A 24,663-nucleotide genomic window follows, 5' to 3' on the forward strand; every position below is an offset into this window, starting at 1 on the left:
CAACCTATTGCCATTCTTAAAATGAAGAACAAAGAAAAGTCATTTATTTATTGATTTATTTAGTTTTCATCAAATGGGAGTCCATGTTTAGCTATGCAGGAACAAGAGAAGATCCCATGTGAAGGGCAATCATAAACATCCAAGCCTAAGGGTTTTTTTTTTTTTGTTGGGAAAATTATAGAATACTTAGGAGTATCATAAATGCACACTCTTTCCTTTAACATGAATTGTGAGTCCCACCATAAATTTAATTAATGAGACCCACTATTATATGAGATGGGGGAATAGGCATTTATAGTTCTCTCTAGGGGTGTGTGTGGGCGCAAGGGAGTACGCCTTGGCCTTGAAGTGGATCAGATTGAGGGTGAAAAATGGAGTCGCCACCTAGATTGGGCCTAGGAACCATATTTGGCCTTTTGGACCAATCACTTACATGCATAGGTCAATAAACTAGATTATAGGTTCGAAGTTTGGGTATGGCTTGGGAAGATGTTACTCTCTCATGACCGCCCAGCTTGTGGATCGGCCTTCATTATGTGTTGCTAGACCATATTTAATAAAAGAGTTTATAAAGAGAGCCTTAATCCTTAACCTAAATATACATTATGCACTTAAATACAAACAACACACATAACATGTTAAAAACATATCACAATATAAAAGGAAACAAATAAAACACAATCAAAAAAAAAATTTTAAAAAGGAAAAAATAACAAATAAATAAGCATAAAAGGGAAAATATCACAAATAAACCAAACATAGCAAAAATACTAAAAAAAAGAGAGGAAAATAAATAAAAATAAATAATTAACCTAAACAGAGTAAAAAAAAAAATCAAAGAATATGAAATATTATTAAAATAATAAAAACAAGATTTTGCCTTAATCTGGATTTGAGGTGTGTACACATAACTATGCGTATGCATCCTTTTACACAGAACTGAAAATCACATTTTTATTGATTTAGTCATTTAAGATATTAAAATAGAAATCAAACAAGCATTTTAGAACCCTAAACACTAAACTAACATAAAGAAAATAACACAAAGCATCAACATAAACAAATCGACAAGAAACAAATCAATAAGTATAGTAAACTATATAAAAATAAATAAACATGTCAAACTTTACATAAAACCAAAATAATAAAACAAGAACAACCAAAACAGATTATAAACAACCTAAAATCAAATTAACACATATCAAACATAAATAAAAACATCAAACAAAACAAATAAAACAATTATACAAACTATGTTAAGAAACTCATGTGAACCCTATTAAACAAAGGAGTTCATAGAAAGAACACTCACCTTGCTTGAGATTATGAGTTTGAGATTATTTAACTGACCCTTCAGTGCCTATAACACAAAGACTAGATTGATAGAACAAAGGAATTAAAGAATACAATAATTTTTATGAATCACAACTGAAGAACAAAGTTTACTTGAAAAAATGTTTTTGAGAAATCAAGTTAAAACATTAGTTTCTACTTTAAAACTAACTAAAGAGAGGTTTCGAATCTGTAAAAAAAGTGCTAAGGTGCTGTGTGGGAGTTTAGAAAAGATGAACTAGGGTTTTAGAGAAGCTAAAGGCAAAAAATAACTCTAGCTAGGGTTTTTATTGGAGACAAAAGGTGAGTATTTATAAGTTAAAATTAGGGTTATCCAGGCTTTTTAGAGGTATTTGGACGTTTCCAAGGGTCTAGGGGCTGACCTACACCAAAGAATGATGTTTTGGGCCCTTAAAAACGAAGTTCTACTGCTTAGAAAATGAGTGTGTACACGCATCGTTCAAGTGTGTGCATGCACACTTGATCCATGTGTATGTATACCCTAATTCCTAACAGTTTTGATGGCCCGACTTTAGGGATGACAATTTCTGCCCGATCCACGGGTAATGGGTTGGGTTTTACCCGATCCGATAAGAAATAGGGTTGGGTATGAGTTTTTTTAAATAAAAAAAAAAAAAACCCGAAAGCGGGTTCGGGTTTTATAAAAAATCCGACCTGAACCCAGACCCAAACCCAGCCCAATTATTCTGAAATTACTAAAAACCCCTATATTTATATAGTTATAAACTAACCCTAACTCCCTTATTTTTCAACTCACGCCTCCTCACCCTCACTCCCTCATTTCAGCTCATGCCTCCTCACCCTCACTGCCTCACAGAAGCACACTCAGTCACAGCCATTCCTACATAGCACACGACCTCACTCACTCTCAGTCTCACACCTCACACATTCACACGGGCCACGACCTCCGTCTTTGCCTCCCACCACTGGTCCAAGCTCTCTATACCATACAATATGAGCTTTGTTGATGTTAGAATTAGGTCTCTCCTTAATCAGCTCCACCAAGACTCTCAAAGTCACAAATCAGGTTCAAACACTCACATCTCATCCTCACCCTCACTCTCATTCATTCACCGACCCACCTTTACCCTCGTGGAGGGGCACAAATCTCATGGTGGTTGCTGTTTTTGTCATAGAGGAGCCCGTGATTGTTAGATTGGAGAGAGATTTAGTGGTCTGATTTTTTTTTTGGTTCATTTTTTTTTGGGTTCATTTCCTCTCTCAGTAGTTTTTGTTTTTGGGTATTTGTTTGAGGATTTAATATGTAAAAATATGTCCATAAATGAAAAATCGAGTTTTGTTCCTTTCTTAGTAGTTTTTGTTTTTGGGTATTTGTTTGAGGATTCAATATGTAAAAATCGGAGTGAACGTTGTGTTGATGTAAAAATCTGTACATTAATGTAAAAATAGGAGTTTTGTTTCTTCCATAAATGATAAATGGAGTTTAAGGATTTAACTGATAACAATGTTGATTGATTTGTGTTTGTGTTTGTGTTTGTGTTTGGGTTTTTTTTTTTTTTTTTTTTGAATAAGATTGGGTTGGATTGGGCGGCCACGGAATAGGCCTAGAAGTGGCTAGACGGGGCGGCGGAGACTCGACGGGCTGGGTTTGGGGCTAAAAAAAAAGACCCGTTTATTAAATGGGCTAGGTCTAAGTAACAGGGGAGGACCCACGAGTCAGGTCCGGGTATCAAAAAACCCAGCCCGAACCTGACCCGTTGTCATTCCTACTCGACTTCAAACAGTTATAACGTATTCAATATAAATCCAAATTAGGCAAACTATGTGTTCAAATTGAGGTCCACGATGTTTACTTTTTAATGAAACGAACTTCATTCAAATATTCTTTATGGACCAAAAGTTATGGTCAAAACAGTAAACAAAAGTCATTTTTCAATATTGATTTTAAAGCGATTTGAGCACTTTTGAGTTGTAATTATTTCCAAACTGTTGTGAACTCTTTAATTACCCTTGGTTGACATATGTTAAACTCATCATTGGGGCCGAGACCAAAATTTATTAACGGGTGCAAATAAACTCACAAACTCGCCAAAACTAACTCGATTCAATCCAACCCATCGGGCTGGTTCGATTTTTAGGGGTTGGTTATAAATTTTTTTATTTATTTTAACAATAGGTCAGTTTGGGTTTGGGTCATAAGATTCACAAATTTGCCTAACCCATTTCCACCCACCTATATTTAATATATATTAAATAAATATATTATACAATTTTGTTATTTACTTTTTTGCCTCTCTTCTTAAATAAAACCCAAACCCTAAATTCTTCTCATATAGTTTGTGTTTGTTTGGTATTATGCTCATGATTATTTGGTTATAAATTTGTTCCTATTTGTGGTGGTGTTTTCCTTATGCTCAATTTTTTAATAATAATAATAATAATAATAATAATAATAATAATAATAATAATAATAATAATAATAATAATAATAATAATAAAAAAAAAACTGTCTAACTCATGGGTCCAACTTAACCCAACTCAATCCATGTAAGTTGGGTTGGACCTTTGTGATAGGTTGGGTTGGGTTAATTTTTTTTTTTTTTTTTTAACTCACCAATGTGGGTTGGGTTGAAAAAACTCATCAATCCGACCTATGCACACCTCTAATTCTCTCGAAGTATTCTATAATAATTACACTATAGCCAAAACCCACTATTATGGTTGGGATGGTAAAATAACATTGAATTTATCTCAAAAGAAATTTAGAGTACCCAAAAATCACGTCTTTAAGAAATTTTGGTTGTTATTCTAATCGAGTAATTTGCAACTTATTAGAATTATGTAGTTAAATGATTGAATCTAATTTTTTTTTTAGAGAGTTTTAACCTGTGGCGTCCAATCATGATAATAGCTTTTTATTATCATGCTAAGACACTAGTCAATTTTTGGTGTAAGCGAAGATTGAACCTCAAATCTCTTATACAACTATCAGAGATTTTACTATCTAAACTAATTGGAATGCACATCTAAAATTTATTATTAGTTTAAGCTTTTTAGAAAAATCACAACTATTCAAACACGATAACTATTGGAGCATCCACATCAGTTGGTGGATACTCATCTATAATCCAAAATCTCTATCATTTTACACATTTTGGCTCAAAAAACTCCCACATCAGTTGGTGCAAAACTTTGTAAAATTGTGCAAATCTACCCATGAGCTACAGTAACCGTGTAAATATACACGGCTACTGTAGCTCGTCCATTTATTATTTTATTAATTTCACGGTTTGCTCCTTTTTTTTCTCTATCTTCTTCGTGCTCAACAAACTTAATAACTACTTTCCTCATCTTTTTTCCTCAGATGCACACAAAGACACACTAGCTCAAAAAAAAAAAAAAAACACAGATACACAAATTGGAGCTCGTGGGTCTTGCTTGACTGGATCGGAGGTCGTGCTCGTCGGTCTTGACTGGATCGGAGGTCGAGCTCGTCGGTCTTGAGTGGATCGGAGCGCGTGCTCGTCGGCCTTGACTGGATCGGAGCTCGTGCTCATCGGCCTTGACTGGACCGAAGCTTGATCGGAGCTCGGGCCATCTCCCGCACCAGCATGGACGGGTCGTGCCGCCTGTGGCGCGGCCCAGGAGCAAGGCCAAGTGGTGAGGTGGCTAATCGAGAGATGGGTAGAGTGTAGAGAGATGGGTATAGAGAGAGAGTGTTTATTCAAAAATGGGGAGAGAGAGACAAAGAGCGCGTATTAAAGGGGGGGACGGTTGGGGAAATAATACAAAATTTGAGGGAAATAATAAAAAATTTAAGGAAATGCGTAAAATAGATGAACTGATGTGGGTATTTTATAAAAAACAAATGTGTAAAATAAAAAAAGTAAATTTTTAGTATAAAAATAGATGTGTAAAATGAATGAGATGATATGGATGCTCTTATATCATTAAATTACACGGCCTTGTGATTTGGTAATTGTCAGTTTGTACAGGTTAAATGATAGTGTCCGACAAGACTTTACTTCTCAGATTGCTAGAAATTTACGTACAAAACAAAAGCTGTCTATCTTGGTTATGGGATCCAACTTGCTTCATCATTGACCATGGAAATCTATGGTAAGAGTCACACAAATGTCAACTCAACTATGAAGTATGAAGTAGTTTCCCAGACGCAACTTAACCAAAAGCTATGCCTATGATAGATATGTTCATTTAATTTACTCATCCATCAATATCGCCTCCTCGACCAACTTCTTTGTGGTTCAAATTGTTCCTTGCAGTGCTTCGGTATAAATGGCATAATTACATTAGGCAGTAAAACCTTCACCAGAAGAACCTTAGTCCGAATCTCTCTACACTTCTCAACTAACCCAAAAAAAAAAAGGGTTTAACAAACAACAACTCTATAACTTTGTTGATGTCACTTTTATTGAACACCATTAGGCCTATAAAAATACTTATCTTAGGAAATAGGCAAAGCCCATATATGTTATGCATTATGGGCCAGGCCCAAAATCTATTGTGGTAACCCATGATGCTAACAAGAGCTACCCACAAAACTAACCAAATTAGGCCCATTCCAACACAAGAGGGTCTGGACTCAACTCTCTGCTAATTTATCTTCCCTTTTTACTGTGGACCAAGCCCACATGTAAGAGAACCCAACATATGGATAATTAGGAATTTAGGAGATGTGGATTGGAGGGCAAAATATTCAATTTGCACCGGTATGGGCTCCCTAAACAGTCCTCCATTGGGCTTGAAACACTGATGAAACCAATAAACCTATATGACTATATTAGATGCAATGTGCCATGGCTACCCATGATACATAACTTATGTACAATACTTTAAGTGTAGTTTTTTATATTTTTCTCTTAAGATTTTAGGCTACTTAACTTAAAAAATATACTTTCATCCATAAGAAAAAACTTACATAGCAGAATCTTAAAAGAGGAATCTAAGGAGCAGCACATAAATACTGTACCTAAGTCTTACTTATGTTGAATAATGAATATACGCCTTCATATACACCTTTCATCCAACATACATTTTTGCTCCCAGTAAAGGATTTAATCAACATTTAATACTGATTGCCTTGATTCCTCAAATTCAACATATTGGGAAGGTCAATTTCATTTTAAAGAAACAATTTTCGTGGCCTTTGGCCAACCATTTGCTTGAAGCTTGGGGAAAATTAGTGATAGTTTGCTCTATTTTGAGTATCCACTACTCAAAGCAAGTTGAGTAAATACTAAGTGGATTTTTTAGTGACTCTACAAAATCTATAAAATGGAGGAAGATCTCAACGTTAAGGGGTTCAAACCTTAGGAGGTCTAGATAAATACAGAAAAATTACATTTGCATTCAAGTGCTCTTTTACATTTCCCATAACTTTCAAACACATGAAACAAATGATTCAGTTCACTTCCATGAGTTTCTAAGCATACTAAACAATAGTCTTTTTCTCCTTCATCACATCACACTTAAAATACCCTTTCTTACAAAGCTAAAGTATGCTTTTCACCAGTTGAATGAGCTGGTTGCAGGAATTTTCTTGCATATTTGCTAAATGTCATCTAACCTCATGCATAGTTATAGCCTCTTTCGTTATCATTGTAGATGCGAGTAGTGGATCTAGCTAAATCGGGGTCAGTAAGGAAGTCCAATCAAATTCAAACATGTGATGCATAGTTAGCTTTTGTCGTCATCATCGTAGATTTGAGTAGTAAATTTGGCTCTTGAAATTAAATCTGGGTTAGTGAGAAAGTCCAATTAAGTTCAAACATGTGACAATTGAAAAGAAAAAAAATATTTTTAATTTATAAAAATAGAAAATAATCTTGTTCCACTAATCTCAAAAAATTAAACTATTAAAAAATGATAAATTTTAATTATCCTTGTCAGAAGAATACTCTGAAACTTTTTGTATGTAGGCAAGTAGTGGATCTAGCTCTCGAAACTAAATCGGGTCAGCGAGGAAGCCTAATCAAATTCGAACATGTGATGTATAGTTGGCTTTTGTCATCATCATTGTAGATTTGAATAGTAAATTTGGCTCTTGAAACTAAATCTGGTTAGTGAGAAAGTCCAATTAAGTTCAAATATGTGACAATTGAAAAGAAAAAAATATTTTTAAATTACAAAAATAGAAAATAATCTTGTTTCACTAATCTCAAAAAATTAAACTATCAAAAAATGATAAATTTTAATTATCCTTGTCGGAATAATACCTAAAATCTTTTTGTAGTTTTTTATAGTTTTTTACAATATATATGAATGAAAAAATATGTAAAAATATGTGTAATATTGTTTAAAAGGTAAAAAGATAAATTTAAGTTAGCTTACAAATAGGCCTAAAATTTGTGGACGAGAATTCTAAAAAAGACGTAGACTGTAACTGTTGCGTGTGGGTAGTAGCTCTAGCAGCAGTACTCCTTTCCTTTGACAAAATGGGCCAAACCAAAGGAACATTATTGGCATTGATTAGACAGTATTATCAGTGGACAATGGGTTATTCATTTTAGCCTTTATTCACAACTGGGATAAACTTTAACTGGGCGCAACTAATAAATAATGTGTCAAGCAGTTCTAGACTCTAGAGGCCAAATTGAGTTTGGCTCACGATCACCAACCGTGTAGTGTGGCACTGCCATCACAGTCTCACAGACGCTGATGAGACGGGTGATATCTTTTTACTATTATTCTTTATGATTGCACGTCAGCGCTTGCGTTAGTAGTTCTGAATTTCTATTTACAAAGTTTCGGCGAACCTTATCAACGCCGACAACGATTCAACTTCATCGAGTACAGTAAAATTCGGCCAATTTTTTTTTTTTACCATTCAGTAAAATTATTTCCAAATTTCCGTTTTACATACAAGGTTTTTTTTTTTTTTTTTGCTTTTAAAGTTCTATTATTTTTTAAAATAAGTTTAGGGTCCAATTATAATGCAGTTGATCGGGCTTTTTATTTTATCTTTTTATTATTATAAAGGTTGAGTCATTTTTAGTCTGAAATTTATATTTTAGGAGTTTAGTTAGCAAATACCATTATAGAATCTAATATAGTACATTTACGTTTTAGACAATTGAGTTACTTTCCATCAAAAAGTTCAATTTTTGCTCATTTTACCACTTCCCACGATAAGTAGAACCCAATTAATACTTTCTTAACAAATGCTTAAGAATTAACAAAAACCTACTTTTATTAGTTTTTACTATTTTATGATACGAATGGGAACTGGGAATTGTGGGATCGTTTTGACTTTTAAGATTATGAACAACAGACCAAGCAATGCCAACTCTAGGCTTAAGTCACTTAGGCCATGGCCTACAAGGCTACAACCTCCTATTTGATTCTCCATTATAAAGAAGAACTAAAAAAAAAATTTGATTGATACTAGAAACACTATAAATTTTATTACATAAATCTTACAAATTGTTGTGTTATCAATCATAAGAAACAATTCAAATACTCATTTAGTATCTTGTTGAAAGATCATCAATCACATTATTTTCCACATAAATTTGTAAGTTTTTTTTTTTTTTTGGGTAGTAAAAGTTGTCATTGCTTTAGCATTTTTAAAAATAAAAATACAAAATACAAAAAATTCCAACCAAATCACTATTAAATAAAAGGAAAATGTTAAAATAAAAAAAATTCTTACAAATTGATGTGATAAGAATATAACTTGAACCACTTAAAACATAATAAATAAATGTTTAAATCAATTTTTCTGATTAAAGACGATAATTTGTAAGATATATGTAGTGAAATTATTGTATCTCTAGTACCATTTAAGTGAATTAGTCGTAATAAATGAATTTTAAATACAAAATAATAGTACAAAACATTAAATAAAATGATAGTTAATAAACTAAATAGACAAAATCCCTTTTGAATAGACAAAATCCCTTTTGAATAGACAAAATCCCTTTTGAAGTTTTACTATCATATATTGACCTCACCCAAATGATGCGACGGTCCAAGTTGCGGGCATCATTATGTGCTGGTGGTACTCACAGGCGATGTATCTATAGGATGTAGTCAAGTGTAATAACATATTTGAACCACCTTTTTTGTTCCTAAAAAAAATGATGTGACGTAATTTTCAATTGATTACGATGAATTTTATACCAATCATTCATACCAGAAAAGAACTTTAGATCAATCAAGGTTCACACACTTGAGCATCACTTTTTCCAATGAGAGCCCTAGCGAGTAGCGATGCTAAAATTGCAAAGTATGGTCGGCAATGAATTATGAAAAGCCCACCTCTTATTCCTTTTAACAAACTTTCAAAATTTAACGGGGTTTCATAGTCCTTTTATTTTTGATAAGTTATTGGGTTTATTGTTTATAGACTCAAACTCAATACCTTGTAAAATGTGATAAAAAAATCATCGTTGTCAACATGCTATAATGTTGGATCCTCTAAAGAAATTTCAAAAGGAACATACATAATAATTATAATAATAATAGAAGGGTCATCCCATTCCCAAGCACGCTTGAAAGGCATAAATGGCCATTTTTGGTCGCGTAAACCCACGTTGAACACAAAGAAGAAATTAAGTGAGAGGATACATAAATGACCATTTTTGATGGCCTAGAAATAAAGAGTACCTTAGCTAGGTCAGTGACAGTTAAAAAGAAAGGCTTGAGATGAGACATATGAGGTCACCTGATGAAGGACAGTCGTTGCAATAGAACGTGTACATGATGATGAGGTCCCCCATCAATCATCATATATAGGACTGATTTTCATCGGACTACAATCAATTAAATTGAACCTCTTGGCTCTTACATCTAACATGGTTATTGTGGGGACCTTTTCGAAACACAAATGCTGGTTATATAGATATTTTCCTACAGAGGAATGTTATGTACTTTTCCACAATATTTTTATAATGTGTTGTTATTAGTCCTAATTGGTAGGAAAAAAATAATTGAGTAATGGGTTAAAATTAAAATCAGTAGTAACTTATCACCTATGATTTGTTGTGAGAATATTATAAAAATATTATAGACACCACTTCTCTTTTTTATATTATGGGAAGACTCGTTCTGTCTACTCTTATTCATTTTATCTTATTATAATTTGATTTTCTCAATGGGTGGTGTTTATTGCACACACATTTTCCCAAACTTTCTAATTTCCTTTCTAAAAAAAGCTTGTCAATTTTTTTGTATTTATTAATACTGAGTATCTAATTTCCTTTATGATTTTTTGTATTTTTTTCTCAAAAAAAATAAAAAGTATCACAAAGACTTGTATTATCTTTCATAAAATAAAATAAAATAACTCTAAACACATGAATTAGTTATAATAAAAAGCAAGAATAATGAATCTTAAATAAAAAATCATAGAATAGAACATTAATTAAAATTATTATTAATAAGCTAAATATTATTTAAGTGATATTTAAATAAATAAAGACACATTTAAAGCTTTACTATGCATAACCCAAAAGACGTGACGTAATTTTCAACTGATTAAGATGAATGTTAGATAATCATTCGTACCAGAAAAGAACTTTAAATCAATCAATTATAAGGTGCACAGACTTGAGCATCACTTTTCCAATGAGAGCAGTGGCGATGCTAAAATAACAAAGTATGGCCGGCAATGAATTATGAAAGCCCACCTCTCATTCTCCTGGTTATCATATTCCCTTTAACGATTGATTTCATTCAAAATTTATACAGGTCAGGTAACTAACGGGGTTTCAAAGTCTTTTTTATTTTTATTTTTGATAAGTTATTGGCTTTATTGTTTATTGACTCAAACTCAATAATTTATAAAATGTACTAATACCCAAGAAGATATCCAATTATCATTGTCAGCATATATAAATATAAATATATATATATATATATATATATATATATATATATATATATATATATATATATATATATATATATAAAATGTTGGATCCTTTGAAGAAAATTTAAAGGACAGTTGCATGACAATATTTATGATTATCTCGAACACGGAGAGAAGAAAATATATCATATACCAGGTGTATGTATCCCTCTTATAAGATGGAGAATCTTTGTTGAATGGAGAATCTTCTCGTAAGTTCAACTGGTGGCATCCTTGTGTTGAACGTAAACTCTGGCTGAACACACAGAAGAGTGAGAGGAGAAACAAATGGCCATTTTTGGTGGCCTAGAAAATTTTGAAATAAAGAACGAAAGGCTTGAGTTGAGACACAAGAGGTCACTTGATGATGGACATTTGTGGCATTAAAAATATACATGATGTGGTTAGGTCCCCATCATATATAGGACTCATTATCATATCATGGGACTACCATACGTAAAGTCCTATTCTGGTATTGGTTAACATATACAATAAAGGATTAAAAAAAAATGATAATCTAATAAATTAGGACAACTCACTTTTGAACAAACTTGGGCTTAAAGAAAATGAAGCTAGCAAATTAAATGACACAGAAGTGGAAGAGTTAGTGGATTATTACTATTAACCAAGGAGATTACAAAGGGATCCAGCTATATATTATATGCTATCTATTAACATGTTTCCAGGAAGCAAGGCTTATATATGCAAGAAAGTGTAACCATATATTATATTCTATATATTCTAACTTGTGCGGTGAGTCATCTGAATCAGTTTGGGATACATTCTATATATAATACTAACATACAATAGCAGGGTCATTAAATTTAATTAAGTGACCCCCTTTTATTATTTTAATCCTATGGGAAAGTTCCATCTATTAATTGTTCCTTTATAGAGAAGCACAAACAAGAAATGGTTGAGGTTTTTCCTTTATATAGTGATAATATTCCAAACTACATAAGTTGTGGTACAACATTGTCAAATAAACAATACATGGTATCTTTTTGTTGGGATATAGAAGGAAATATGTAATGTGTCAATAGGATAGGTGAAGATGAAATGACAGACACTATCACATTTTTTTTTTTTTTTGGAAGAGAATGGAAGATGCTTGAAGTTGTAATTGCTTGTTTAGTTGTTTTGTCTATAATTGGTTTGGCAATTGGTTGTAGTCTTTGCACTTATCAAGGATTCTTGCTCCACTTTAGTCTCTTTTTTTTAGTTAAATGGGAGTCATTGTTGAGCTAGACAAATCACAAGAGAAGATCCCGCAACCACAATAACAGGGAAAAAGAGCGGCGCCACATGATAAAAGACAAACAAATAAAACTTGTAATAAATTTGAATGAAATGTGCTACGTTCACAATATTTTTATAACAAACTTTTCTAAGAATTATTAAAAAAAACCTAAGAAAAATATAGCAAGTTCAATATAAATTTTTTAGAAGAAAATTCAAAATGACTTAAAACTAAATAATAAAGGGCCCATTTGGTATCGTTGTTATTGTTTAAACAACACAACATGTATTTTCACAACACTTTCACCTACACATATTTTCACAACACTTAAACAACATTACTAGAAATTTTTTATCAAATGGACCCACAGTTTAGCTCTAAACCAATTTGGAGTTATCTTCTTTAGCTATTTATGTGCCGGTTTATTAGATTATTCATATATATTATTCAAACAAATTACATGACTTTTTAAAAATGTTATGTCACTAAGGCTGTGTTTGATTAGATGTAAAATATTTTCCAAGTGTAAAATATTTTCAGGTGAAAATATTTTTCGGAAAAGAAAATATTTTTAGGTGTTTGGTGGTATTTTAAAAAATACTTTGGAAAATATTTTTTAATGTTTGGTTGTGTTCTTGAAAATACCATAGAAAATACATTTTCTACTTGTTACTCACATTTTCTCACATTTTCTCAGCTTCCAAACAAATATATAACATCATTTCTTAGCAAAGAAACACAAAAGAAACAAAACCAAAAAAAAAAATCATCAAATCTAGGAGAGAAGAAGGAAGAGAGAGAGGCGAGATCGCGATTATCGAAGGCGGAGGCTTCGATCGCTCGGTGGAGGCTTCGATTGTGCGGTCGGCGCGGCGGAGGCTTTGATCGCGCGATCGATGGCGAAGGTGGCGCGAACTAGATCGCGCGATCTAGATGGCTTCGCTGGTGCTGGGGTGCGATCTCGGTGGAGTCAGTGCTGGGGTGCAATCTCTCTTCTCTCTCTCTCTCTCTCTCTCTCTCTCTCTCTTTGTGCGTCTGTGAGCCCAGATTTTTTTTTTTTTTTTGATTTGGTGTGAGCCTCGAAATGATTTGAAGGTAAAACAGAACCTGCATTCATTTTTCGGGTCAAAGCCTTTATTTTACGGCCAAATGAAATGCTTTTTCAGAAAATTCTATTTTCCATGCGCAACCAAACACATGGTGAGGTGTAAAATGATTTCCTGAAATAGTTTGAAACCAAAACAAACGCAGCCTAAAATACACATGAAATGGTCTTTTCAATCACCAAATAGTGAATTGAAGGAGGATAGTTTTAAATCAATAATTGGAGCTAAAATTTTTTCCAAACATTTGGTAACTTAACAAAATGGGTACTCCCACTATACAATTGATTATAGCATTCCACACTAACAATTGCTTGTTAATTAATACTAGAATTTGTTCAATTGGTAAAATATCTTATCTATACTACTATTTAAGGGGTTTCTCATGTTTGGACTAGATTTTTTTGTTCCAAAATACCCCTACACCCTTAGGTTTAAGTAGAGATAAAACTAAAAGATAGTCTGGTAAAAATATATGTCTAACTTGCACTAAAACATTGCCTACAAAATAGGAACACTCTTTCACTAACCCACTTCTTCAAAGTAATTATTGGTTTATTGTTTTTTTTTTAAATAGAAAAATAAGTTAAACAACCCACTGATTTTTTTTCCTTAAAAAAAACACCCCATGTTTATCCAAAAAAAAAACTAAAAAAAAAAAAAAACTAAACTAAATAGATAAAAACATTTTTTTTTATAAGTAGATACATTTTTAACTCCCTCTAAAATGTTGCCTACAAAATATGACCACTCTCCTGATGGTTTTCAAAATAAAAATTATATATATAATAAAAAACATAAATTTTTTTAAAAAATAGAAAGTCTCATCTTCATGAGTGTGATGAGGCTAGTTCTTAAGTAATGGATATGAATTTAAATTCCATTTATAACAACACAAAATGATGATAAATAATATTGTTATAGAATGAAATATGTACATGTTCTAATTCTATTATAATTATTTTAAAAAAATAAATTTTATATATTAATTTATAAGCTTATATTAAATTTTGTGTCAAGGATTTTATAACTTAATTAGTTCGCACCTCTTTTTTCTAACCACAAATTATTTGTCAAATCTTTTTTGTATTTATTAATGTTGAGTATCATGCAAGCATGTATTATTTTTCATAAAAAATTAAAATAAAACATTATAGTCTTATAATTTAACTAACACTTTTTAATATCTTTTTTATAAAAATTATTATATAAATAATATTTTTATAACAAATTTTAAAAAGAACACAATCACCGTACATATCAAATAAATTTTTCTTTAAAAACTTTAATGCTAATACTACGTGGATTTATCATTTTTTCTTTCCCGACCCAAAAATGAGATAAAAATGTGTGTAATATTGGTGGAAACTATAAGCGGTTGTGCACGCGTCAGCCAAAGAAGAGACAAAGCAGATTCCTGACGCAGCACACTCGAACTGACCGACTCTTTGTCTCTGATCAAAACTGACCGACTCAGAAACCTCCAAAACGACATTCAAATGTGCCACTTGTCCCAATACCTCCTTTCCCAGCTCCAACCTTCCCTTCTCCTAAAGCCCGCCTACACTCTTACCTCCCTCTCCAGTCTCCTGTTTATATAACCCAAAACCCGGCCCTTCGTTCCTATCAGGAGTCACCAATTCCTTTATTTATTTCTCACAATCTCACAATCTCAATTTCACACTCACATCAAAATAAACACACATACACGCACACAGAAAGAAATGGAAAATCTAACTCTCACAGGATTATTGAACAAAGCCGCGTTGGAATTCCCAACTCGCCGAGCCCTTTCCGTCTCTGGAAAACTCGATTTGACTCACTCCCAATTACAACACCTCGTCGATCACGCCGCCTCTCTCTTACTCGCCTCCGGAATCCACCCCGGCGATGTCGTCGCTCTCTCTTTTCCCAACACTATCGAGGTATACACGCTCGATTTTTTCTTTCTTACTTATTTTCCTTCATTTTCTCGCTAACCAAACACAATAAACAACAATTAAAAAAAATTTTAACTTCTGTTTTTGGGTTTGTGTGCAGTTTGTGGTGATGTTCTTGGCTGTGATTCGATGCCGAGCCATAGCGGCGCCGTTGAACCAGGCTTACACGGCGGAGGAGTTCGAGTTTTACCTTTCCGACTCCGAGTCGAAGCTTTTGATTACACCGAAAGAAGGACATCAACCGGCTCAATCCGCCGCTTCCAAGCTCAAACTCCCTCACGTGACCGCCGCGCTCTCGGACGGCGCGTCGAGTATCAGTATCGGAAACTCTGTTTCCACCGATTCCAACTCCGAGTCTGTTAAGGAACTCGTGAACGATCCATCCGACGTGGCACTCTTCTTGCACACCTCAGGCACCACGAGCCGACCCAAGGGCGTGCCTTTGACTCAGCTCAACCTAGCTTCTTCGGTCCGGAACATCAAATCGGTGTACAGACTCAGTGAGTCCGACTCGACCGTGTTGGTCCTACCTCTATTCCACGTCCACGGGTTAATCGCCGGGTTACTGAGTTCACTCGTTTCCGGCGCCGCCGCCACTCTTCCATCCGCCGGCCGATTCTCCGGTTCAACTTTCTGGTCCGACATGCGCGCTTACAACGCCACGTGGTACACCGCTGTCCCCACCATCCACCAAATCCTCTTGGACCGCCACCTCAGCAAACCCGAACCGTCGTACCCGAAGCTCCGATTCATTCGTAGCTGCAGCGCTTCACTGGCTCCAATAGTGTTGGCTCGGCTCGAGGAATCGTTCGGCGCGCCGGTTCTAGAAGCTTATGCAATGACTGAAGCTTCTCATTTGATGGCTTCGAACCCGTTGCCCGAAGATGGTGGGCACAAGGCCGGGTCTGTGGGTCGACCCGTGGGTCAGGAGATGTCGGTTTTGGATGAAAATGGGGTCCCACAAAAAGAAGGTGTTACTGGTGAGGTTTGTATTAGGGGACCCAATGTGACAAAGGGTTACAAGCACAATCCAGAGGCTAATAAGGTTGCTTTTCAATTCGGGTGGTTTCATACTGGTGATCTCGGGTTTTTCGACTCCGATGGGTATTTGCACCTTGTGGGTCGGATCAAGGAGCTCATTAACCGTGGAGGTATTTTCTTTTACTTTAATGTAACATATTTCTCACGTGTTCATAATTTATGTTAGTAAATTAAGATTTGACAGCTTATTATTATTATTATTATTATTTTTTGTGTGGTAAAAAAGAGACTAGAAAAAGTTTTCTAAACTTTACTAATTGAACTATAAATGATATATGGCATGCATGAAACGCTTCCATGACTAAAGAGTCTTTAGTTGAATTAACTATGTCATACTTACCATTAAATTTGATTATTCATTTATTCTCCTAGGCAGTAGCTAGGTAACAAATGATAGATTACATGCATGAAACGCATACATGACTAAAGAGTAAAGACCCAAACTTGAGTTGTTAGGTTAGGCATGGATTCGAAATGTGGGGTCAAATGGGAATAATGCTACATAGTTTAGGTTAGGTATTGAATATGCATTGTGTTTTTTTTTTGGTACAGTGGGAGTAGTAATAATGCTACATAGTTTTTTGTACATTGATATATAAAACCATGTTAGCTTTACTTATGGGTTGTTTTTCTTCTTTCTTTTTGTTGTTTAGGGGAGAAGATATCGCCAATTGAAGTTGATGCAGTGCTTTTATCTCATCCGGATGTTGCTCAGGCTGTTGCCTTTGGAGTCCCTGATGATAAATATGGTGAAGAGGTAAGAAAATTGTTATTCCCTTCAACCCAAACCATTTGAGATATACATTTTTTGGTGTTAAAGTTCTAATTGTTTTGGTGTTCAATCTTTTTTCAGATAAACTGTGCAATAATTCCTAGAGAAGAGTCGAATATAGATGAGGCAGAAGTGTTGCAGTTTTGTAAGAAAAATCTTGCAGCTTTCAAGGTCCCCAAGAAGGTTTTCATCACTGATTCTCTTCCAAAGACTGCTACTGGCAAGATTCAACGGAGGTTGGTAGCAGAGCATTTCCTTGCTCAAATCTCCACTGCCAAAGTTCCCAAGTTTGGAGCTTGATGAGTTTCTCAAACAGCATTTGTGGCATGGCTATTATAGTTCAAACGAACTACTTTCCAGTGCTTGATATTCAAGTATAACAACATTCTCAATGATAGGAATATGCGGTATGGTTGGTTGATTTAATTTGAGCTCCTCTTCAAATGGTTGCTGTATTACTTTTTCTTTTGTAAACATGATGAACGAATTTGTTCCTAAATTCTTTTGACAGCTGTTATTTTACATGGTTGAATAAAATTATGAGCAATTTTTACAGTTCAGTCTTTGAGCTGTGTCCTGTATGATTTTTTGATTATAATAAATGGCTAAATATACAAATATCACAGTACGTGTACCTAATTTACAATTCAGTCGGTCACTTTTTGATTGACCTCATTAGTGTGTATATTCGAAGCATGGTAATACCACTCTTTAATTGACCGCAGGAGTGTGTTTGTATATTTCAATTTTCAAACATGGGATCCTTCCTGGCACAAAAAGTGCAGAGCTGTAAAATCAATGTTTTATGTTTTTCAGTTTTTAAGTTGAATACCAAACATGAAACAGCTGAGCTGACATTTTGTGTAACTTTAGAGCTTACTTTTAATTGGATACGTTAGTTCATTTGCACCTGAGCCCGCAGGTGGAGTTTAACTTTAAGTTAGATTTCCCATCACTGCATATTCTTAGTGCGATGGTCGGGCCATGGTTCAAGTATTTAGGAGGATGCAAGGTAAATGAATACATTCTTCCAATTAAAAATCTTTAATTTAGAAATAATTCCAAATAATAGTAATGTTTTTTTAAAGGCAAAAATCATTCATGTTAGTGTTAGTGTCATTGTCACGGCAAAATAAATAAAATATAGTAACTGTGTAATGCTAAGTCGTTTCTCATAAAGAAAAGAGTATTGCTAATAGGATTTGTTGGTATATTGTTGTAAAAAAATATTGACTTGTTATAATTAAAGTACACGTTTGCATAGTCCAGATCCAGGGAATAAGGGAGACAGGAGGACAACCAAGCCGTAACGGCATGGCAATATGGAATCTAAAACAGAGTTTGTAAAAACTGGAATTGGAATTGAATATTGAAAGTCGACGGTTGCTCGAATTCGAAATAGTGGAGACTTGACTAAGACTGAGAGTCTGAGTCTGAGAGTTATCGAATTAATGGGGTGCACTAACTCTGTCAACTATAAAATATATAGTAGGATTACATTTACATCATTAGCTTTGATGCCAGGCCCAGCATCGGTGCTATTCAGGCTTATTAAAACACGGGCAAACTCTCTAAGACTACGACTATTTGTATTTGATTGGGTGTTTTGTTTTTGTTTTCTTAAAGGGTGTCTTTGTTTTTATAGGTTTTAAGAACTGACACTAAACAATTATGGTGCAAAATTTGATTTAGGTGTTACATCTTAGTTTAGCGTTGGCACACAAGGCTACCAATCTAGCCTAAAAATGGGACTTTTTCTGCTGGTACCTTTGAAGGAGATTATGAAGTTACTATAAAACCAATCAATCAGATAGACTGGATCAGAGTTGGACTTTCTGCAGGTATCTTTTAAAATCATTACCATAAATACTCAACAACCATTAATATTTACACATCTTCGTTAGATTTCATTTCAACTTTTCTAGGCCGGAGTCATGGGACCAAGAATTAATCTTCGAGACAATCTAGAGGTTTACTTGACAAAATTTGTGATTATTTAACCGAGTTGCCTTTCACTTTCAGGTTTCAATGATTATTTTGAACTCCCTGTCTAATTCTTTGTGAATTTTTTTAATATTACATTCTCAACACAGCAAAATGAATGTCCCGAACATGCATTGGGTCAAGCCAACTTGGATTAGTGAGTCAAACTCAGCTGACAAATTGCCAGCATTAGAGATATGTTAGCCCAATGCAATGAATCCGGATCCTCTCCATTTCCCTTTGAAATGGAGAGTGTCCATTTCATGGACAAGATCATTTTGAAAAATATCATGGGTTAAAAATGTGAGCTCATAACTTAACCCAATATCAATCTTAATTGTGGTCAAACACTTAAACTAGAGGGCTCTTTAACTCAATCGGACAAATTCTACTAGAAAACCAAAAAAAAAAAAAAAAGCATAAAATGTAAAGGGAGAGAGAGAGAGAGTTACAGCTCTTTTAGGAGGGAAAAGTGAAAACCAAAGAACACGTTCAAAGCTTCAAAGAACACATTTAAAGGTTCAGACAACAAGTTCAGAGCACATCTCTGTTTCTATCTTGCCAAAACAGAGGTATATCCATAAAACTTGTTTATGGTTATCTTATTTGATGTTTGATAATTTTTCTGCATTTATATTGTTGTCTTGGTGAGTTTATATTATTGTTTTGGAGGCTGGATGCAAGTTAGAGTCTATCTGAATTTATATTTTTAATTTTTTGAGATAAAGATTGAATCTTTATAATAGCTGGATGATTCTTGGAGTCCATCTCATTTTTCTGCATTTATATTGTTGTCTTGGTGAGTTTATAATTGTTGTTTTAATGGCTGGATGCAAGTTAGAGTCTATCTGAACTTTTATTTTTAATTTTTTGAGATAAAGATTGAATCTTTATAATGGCTGGATGATTCTTGGAGTATCTTTTTTATTTTTTTGAGATAAAGATTGAATCTTTATTAGTATATGGCATATTTGATTGCCTGGTCTATCCACACCAATGGTCCTTGTTCTGCCTGGTTTATTTCCCATTTGATTGCTGACATTCAAGACTTGGCTATGTCTTTTGTTTCTTGCAATTTTAGTTGGATTAGTAGATGCCGTAACTCTACTGCTCAGCAGCATAATTTTTCCTTGCTTCCAATGACTCTTTCATTTTTACTCTCGCTACTCTTTCATTTTTACTCTTATCTCTTTTTTTTTTTTTTTTTTTTTACATCATCTCTGTTTTGAAAACAAATGATAGGTGAAAGTTATAATAAATTTATGGTCAATTTTTTCTAAGGATAATGATAGGAATACATGTTCCTTCTAATGTGCCTATGGAATCTACCCCATTTAAAGGGATGAAGTTTAAAGCAAATGAGATTGCATATAATTTTTATAATAAATATGGCAGAAAGGCTGGTTTTAGTATTAGAAAAGAGTATGTAAATAAATGTAAAAAGACTGGAGTGGTTACTTCAAGGAGATTTCTGTGCATGAAGGAGGGAGTTCGAGGCAAAGAATAGAGAGATCATAATATAAAGAATCCACAAGCAGAAACAAGATGTGGTTGTGAAGCACGTTTGGTTATTGTACTTAATCGAGATAGTAAAAAATATGTGGTGAATGAATTTATTGCTGAGCATAATCACTATCTCCACCTCCCATCAACTGTACACATGATGCCATCACAACGGAAAGTGGCTGCAACTCATGCTATTGAAATTGATTTGGCACATGAATCGGGAATAAGATTAAGCAATCTTATGAGCTTTTTAGTAAGCAAGTCGGTGGATATGATAATCTTGGTTTTACCAAGCAAGATCATAATAACTATTTACGCACTAAGCGACAGAGAGACATGGAGCATGGGGAAGCTGCTAGCTTGGGAAGATATTTCAGTTGTCAACTTAAGGAAAATCCTTCATATTATTTCTCTACTCAATTGGACTGTGAAGAGTTGATTACTAATATATTTTGGGCCGATGCAAGATGATCATTGACTATAGCCACTTCGGTGATGTAATAACGTTTGATACAACGTATAGTACAAATAGAGATGCAAGGCCACTTGAAGTATTTTTGGATTTCAATCACCATAGAGAAACTGTTGTATTTGGAGGTGCACTTCCATATGATGAAACGATTGAATCTTTTGTATGGTTATTTGAGACATTCTTAAAAGCAATGTCTGAAAAAAAGCCAATCACTATTTTTACAGATCAAGATGCAGCAATGTCAGCTGCAATAAAATTAGTTATGTCTAAGACATATCATGCATTGTGTAGTTGGCATATGTGGTAGAATGCTGAGAGACACTTGAGTCATTTACTCAAAAATGAGTCTTAATTTAATGATGATTTCTTAGCATGTATCTATGAGTATGATGGTGAAGATGAGTTTCTTACAGCTTGGAATGAAATGCTGGATAAGTATGATGTTCGTGAAAATAAATGGCTAATTGATCTATTTAAATTGAAGGAAAAATGGGCCCAAGCATATGCTAAGAGAACTTTTACTGCAAGAATGAAGACAACCCAGCTTAGTGAGAGTCTCAATGCTGACTTGAATAATTGCTTGCGTACTGATCTCAATATAGTAGAGTTTTTCACTCATTTTGAAAGAGTTGTCAATAAAAAACGAGATAAGGAGTTAGAAGCAGAATACAACTCAAGACATAAATTTCCAAAATTGAAGCTCAAAAGCTCTCCTATGCTTAACCAAGTAGCAATAGTGTACGCCTACGTTGTTTGATTTATTTTAGACAGAAGTTGAAGAGGTAATGATACTTTCCATCCTAGAATGCAATGTGAGTCAAACACATAGTTATGTGGTTGGAGTTTTCAATCAATATGGAAAATATGAAGTCATGTGGAATCCATTAGATGAGACTCTATCTTGTAGTTGCAGAAAGTTTGAGTTACTTGGTATTTTATGTAGGCATGGTTTGAAAGTTCTTGATGTATTAGATATCAAGTTGATTCCTAATGGATATATTATGAAGAGGTGGAGAAGAGATGCAAAATCTGGAAGCAGAAAAAATTGCACAAAACATAACATTAAGCCGGATACTCGATTGGAATCTGTAGATCGATATTGAGATTTATGTCCAAAATATATTCAATTGGTGAATGAGGCATGTGAAACTAAAGAAGTCCATAATATTCTAAGCTTAGCAATTGCATACTTGAAAAAAAAACTTTGTGACCTTAGGAATTGCAAAGCTAATGTAGAAGAAGACATCATTAAGCCTTCCATTAATTTTGTAGACAAAGATGATCAATTATGTGCTTTGATTACTATTGTACCAAAAGGGATAAAGAAAAAGGATATTTATCATAATAAAAAGCGTAGGACGAAATTATAGATAGAAAACATGCTGAAACCAAAGGCAGGCACATCAAAGAAGCAAACAAAGAATAAAAAAGTGCAAGAGGTAATCTTCTAAATTATCCATATTTTCACCGTTCTATTTTATTTTTACACATTAATATAGTATACTATTATTGTTGTTGAACAAGTACAATTTTTATAGGAAATATATGCACGTGACCTCATGGCACAAAAGAAAACTGAGGATATCTCTTCTGGAAATATTACTAGTGTTACACAACTTTTAATGGTAAAGATATTTACAATTATATATTTTACTTTGATATTAATAATATTTTAGATGCATGATTTGATAATTTTAGTGCTAAGCTTGTGATATGTGTAATGTGTAATTGGTTTTTTTGTAGTTGGCTTCTACAAGTTTTGCATCACATCAGGGAGGTTCATCAGCAGGTGTTGCATTAGCATCACATTTAGAGAGTATATCAAGTGTTGTAGGCTCCAATGACAAAATTGATGGTGCATGAGGTCTCTTGACTTAAGGAAGTGTTGCAAGTGAAGGTCCCTTGACTCAAGAAAGTGTTACAAGTGGATGGAATGAGATGGTTCATAAAGTCAAGCCATTTTTCTAGTTTAGGATGTTGTTTTATAATCCATGACACATGTTGAGATTAAGTGCTCTTGTTTTGTAATTTTCTTACTTTAAGATTGAAGTTATAATGATCCATAAATTTGAAGTTTCTTTTCAATGGATCATAATCTGCATAAATTTTTCTTCATGACAAATTGAGGATCATAATTTTCGTAAATTGAACATATCTAGATTCACTCCAAGTCCATTCTTGATGGAGCACTTGGTTTTCTGCAGGAGTATCAACATTTGGTAACTGCTCAATCAAGCAAGTAACAGTGATCTGCATGTCTGATGTATCTCTACATGGTGTTAATTTCTGCATAATTATTTGTTGCTGCAGAAATTGTTATGTTTTTCTGCAGAATTACTGTTTCTGCAGAATAGTTCCAGTATTGCACATTCTGTAGCAGATTGTCCTGTTTTGTTTTAAAGGTTTTGGATGTATTGTTTGTGTTTCTATAGAAGTTCTTGTTTTCTACATAATTGTTACGCTATTAGGAGTGGACCAGTTTCCCTCTTTGCTGTAGATAGTGTTTAGTTTTTGTCTAGGTAAGAGTTGTTGTTTTTATATATAAGTGTTGCTGTTTGGGGAAACAAAATTATATAAATAAGCCAAGCTTGGAGCTGTTTGCATTTTAATTGGTGTGTCAATTTTTCTTCTGTTTCCACTCTCACTAAGAAATTTTGAGTTTAAAATTTAGCGTATGTTTCTAAGGCAAGTACCCAATGCCATCAGTGAATATAATGTATTTTGCAATAAAGCAATCTAGTTGCCATTGCACTATTTAAATTTTGAATTTGTGAATCAAATTTGAATTCCAAACGATGTTGCTTCTATGGATTTAACATGTGCAAAGCAGTTTAAGGCCAATATGCAAATCACTTGGTTTTTGGTTAAATGCACATTCATGTGAATTCTGTGTACTTGCATTGCAAATTGGTAAGGGAGCCAGTTAATCACTTTCTTTTACTTGGGTTGCACCCCTATGAGCTACTTGGCATTACAATCAAAATTCAATCCAACAGAGTAGACAATAAGAGAATTTAATTAAAAAAATGAACAAATTTTATTAAAATGTACACTTTGATCACATAACAAGAATTCCGTTGAAATAAACACTTTGATTATATGATTATAATAACATGAAACTTCTACAATTGGTGTGCTTATTGCTTGACTATACATTCCACCTCTTGCTTCTTGATTATACATTCTATCCAAAGTCTACAATTTTCAATCTTAGCTTGATCACTTTGACTTGCCTCGTGTTAAACAACTTGCCCCATCTCTTGGTATGAATGTATGATGCTTCTTTGTTATGTAAGTTCTTTTGGTATCAAAGCTTTGGGATGTATCATAGCTCCAAAGGCCCTTCCAAATTACTGATGATTAGGATCAATGAAACCTACAAGATCAAAGCTTTGGGATGTATCATAGCTCCAAAGGCCCT

The 24,663-nt window shown here is 33.8% G+C and overlaps 1 protein-coding gene and 1 long non-coding RNA gene across 2 annotated transcripts; both read left to right on the forward strand.

Moving 5' to 3' along the window:
- Nucleotides 1-15,026: 15,026 nt before the first annotated feature.
- LOC142613135 (putative CoA ligase CCL9) lies at nt 15,027-17,841 on the forward strand. The gene is made up of 4 exons (XM_075785349.1): nt 15,027-15,453; nt 15,569-16,619; nt 17,163-17,266; nt 17,363-17,841. Exons 1-4 carry the CDS (start codon nt 15,253-15,255, stop codon nt 17,579-17,581), a joined length of 1,575 nt encoding a protein of 524 aa, XP_075641464.1. The 5' UTR covers nt 15,027-15,252; the 3' UTR covers nt 17,582-17,841.
- Nucleotides 17,842-18,698: 857 nt separating this feature from the next.
- LOC142613136 (uncharacterized) lies at nt 18,699-23,311 on the forward strand. The gene is made up of 3 exons (XR_012840237.1): nt 18,699-22,681; nt 22,781-22,867; nt 22,986-23,311. It is a non-coding gene; the product is annotated as an uncharacterized LOC142613136 (long non-coding RNA).
- Nucleotides 23,312-24,663: the final 1,352 nt, after the last annotated feature.

This window comes from Castanea sativa, chromosome 10, assembly GCF_040712315.1.
Source record: "Castanea sativa cultivar Marrone di Chiusa Pesio chromosome 10, ASM4071231v1".
NCBI classification, from domain to species: Eukaryota; Viridiplantae; Streptophyta; class Magnoliopsida; order Fagales; family Fagaceae; genus Castanea; species Castanea sativa.

What these genes read in the sequence shown, in the direction of transcription:
- LOC142613135 (XM_075785349.1), top strand. Translation starts at nt 15,253, where the DNA reads ATGGAAAATCTAACTCTCACAGGATTATTGAACAAAGCCGCGTTGGAA. An exon ending in CTTTTCCCAACACTATCGAG is followed by an intron (nt 15,454 to 15,568) that starts GTATACACGCTC and finishes GTTTGTGTGCAG; the next exon opens with TTTGTGGTGATGTTCTTGGC. An exon ending in GGAGCTCATTAACCGTGGAG is followed by an intron (nt 16,620 to 17,162) that starts GTATTTTCTTTT and finishes TTTGTTGTTTAG; the next exon opens with GGGAGAAGATATCGCCAATT.